At 48.3% G+C, this 1,636-nt stretch overlaps 1 protein-coding gene across 1 annotated transcript in view; it reads right to left on the bottom strand.

Annotated features, from left to right (window-relative positions):
- Window positions 1-17: 17 nt before the first annotated feature.
- The window catches only part of LOC101849177 (aryl hydrocarbon receptor nuclear translocator-like protein 1), a gene marked incomplete at its 5' end in the record, with an annotated part of 7,415 nt that continues 5,796 nt past the window's right edge, over window positions 18-1,636 (bottom strand). The window contains 1 exon segment of the mRNA XM_005112776.3: window positions 18-1,594. Coding sequence (XP_005112833.2) covers window positions 1,335-1,594 — 260 coding nt within the window.

Below are 1,636 nucleotides of genomic sequence, written 5' to 3'. Positions count from 1 at the left end.
TATATATATATCGGACCAATCACGAGCAAGCAAAGTAACAACCAGCAGTAGGAAAAAAAAAACACCCGAAAAAACTTCAACACATTTCAGAAATCCCTTAACATCACGGCAGGTGTAGATCTACTGCAGAGATGGCTAAACACGTCCACCAACACCTCGCGTTTGTCAGCCAACACGGCGTCTCCCCCAATGCTCTACCAATACTCGGTAGTACTAAATCTCCACACTTAGAGAAAAATAACAAGAAACAACAAATCCCACCAGGGTATCACCTTCGTCCGTCTTCTCACATCGTAGAGCTACAGCAGTTGTCAGCCAGTCAGGGAGATAACCCGACCACAGTCGAAACCACATGCAGCCAGTGTGTCCTGCAGAAACACGCGTCCTTGTGTGTGTTCTGAAAAACTCGTTGATCTTCTCGTAGACAAAGACAGAAATCTGCATGCAGCACCGAAGTCAAAGTCATAGCTTGGAGTCTTTTACTTTTTCCCAATACTGCACATTCATGAAAATGGCACATACGTATTTGATTCCTGTTAAATTAACTTAAGCAACACTTTCTATCTGTTGAGGGATCAAAATCCAACAGTCTTTCTTCCTCCCACTGCGCGATCATTAATCACGGCAGTGAAGAAATGCACGTCGGTCAGATCATGGGCTGTGAAATGTGACTCTGCGTTCACGGCCTAGAGACCGAGGCCACGAGAATACACGGCAAATGTGACGTCACTCCATCATAGTATCCACCATGGAACTCAAGCTGTCTGCAGCGACATATCTCTGTACCTCCAAGGAGGACAATCAAGCCACCAGTGGTGAAAATAGACTCGTTTATGTAAATGAACCCATCTGTGGTGAAAATAGACTCGTTTATGTAAATGAACCCATCTGTGGTGAAAATACACTCGTTATGTAAATGAACCCATCTGTGATGAAAATCTGGCCGTGAAATAATTCAAGCCACGCGACATGAAAATATTGACCGAAATGAAATCCGAGCCACCCGAGGTAGACATAATTATGTCCTCGGTGAAATTCGAACCAGCTGTGGAGAAACCAAGTCCACAGTGAAAGTCAAGCCATCTGCGGTGATGATATTGTAATAGTAATAACTCCTAAACCCATTCACTGCCAGGCCCACGACCTTTTTGAGTGCTATAGAGGGAGCACAAATCAGGTCAGGCAGTGAAGGGGTTAAACATTTCGTGAAAACAACAGCGGCAGGTATCCCAACCTCAGCGAATGAAAACGACGACGACGACGACGACGACGACGACGACGATAACAACAAAGAGGACGACGATGATGAAGTCTATTTATCTACACACCGTCCATCACAAAGGCCATGGGAGGTCGTTAAAGTCCACGGGACCTCCGAGGCCGGCGTCCGCCTCCAGGAGGCTCATGAGGAAGGCCAGGGCCGCCTCGTCGTTGACGTCATTGCCCGGGTTCTGAATGTTGTCCATGGTCTGCTCCTGCATGACGCTCTGTATGAGCGAGCCCTCGGTGGAGGAGTCGTCCGACTGAGAGTGGTGCAGGTTGATGCCGTTGTCCGAACACACCACGTGACCCAGGTCTCGCCAGTGGTTGGAGCCTGGATGGGGGGAGGGGAGGGGAAGGAGACGGAGGAGGAGGG

The sequence above is a fragment of the Aplysia californica genome, unplaced genomic scaffold, assembly GCF_000002075.1.
Source record: "Aplysia californica isolate F4 #8 unplaced genomic scaffold, AplCal3.0 scaffold01403, whole genome shotgun sequence".
In the NCBI taxonomy this organism is placed as follows: domain Eukaryota; kingdom Metazoa; phylum Mollusca; class Gastropoda; order Aplysiida; family Aplysiidae; genus Aplysia; species Aplysia californica.
This window is presented reverse-complemented; position numbering and strand designations above follow the sequence as displayed.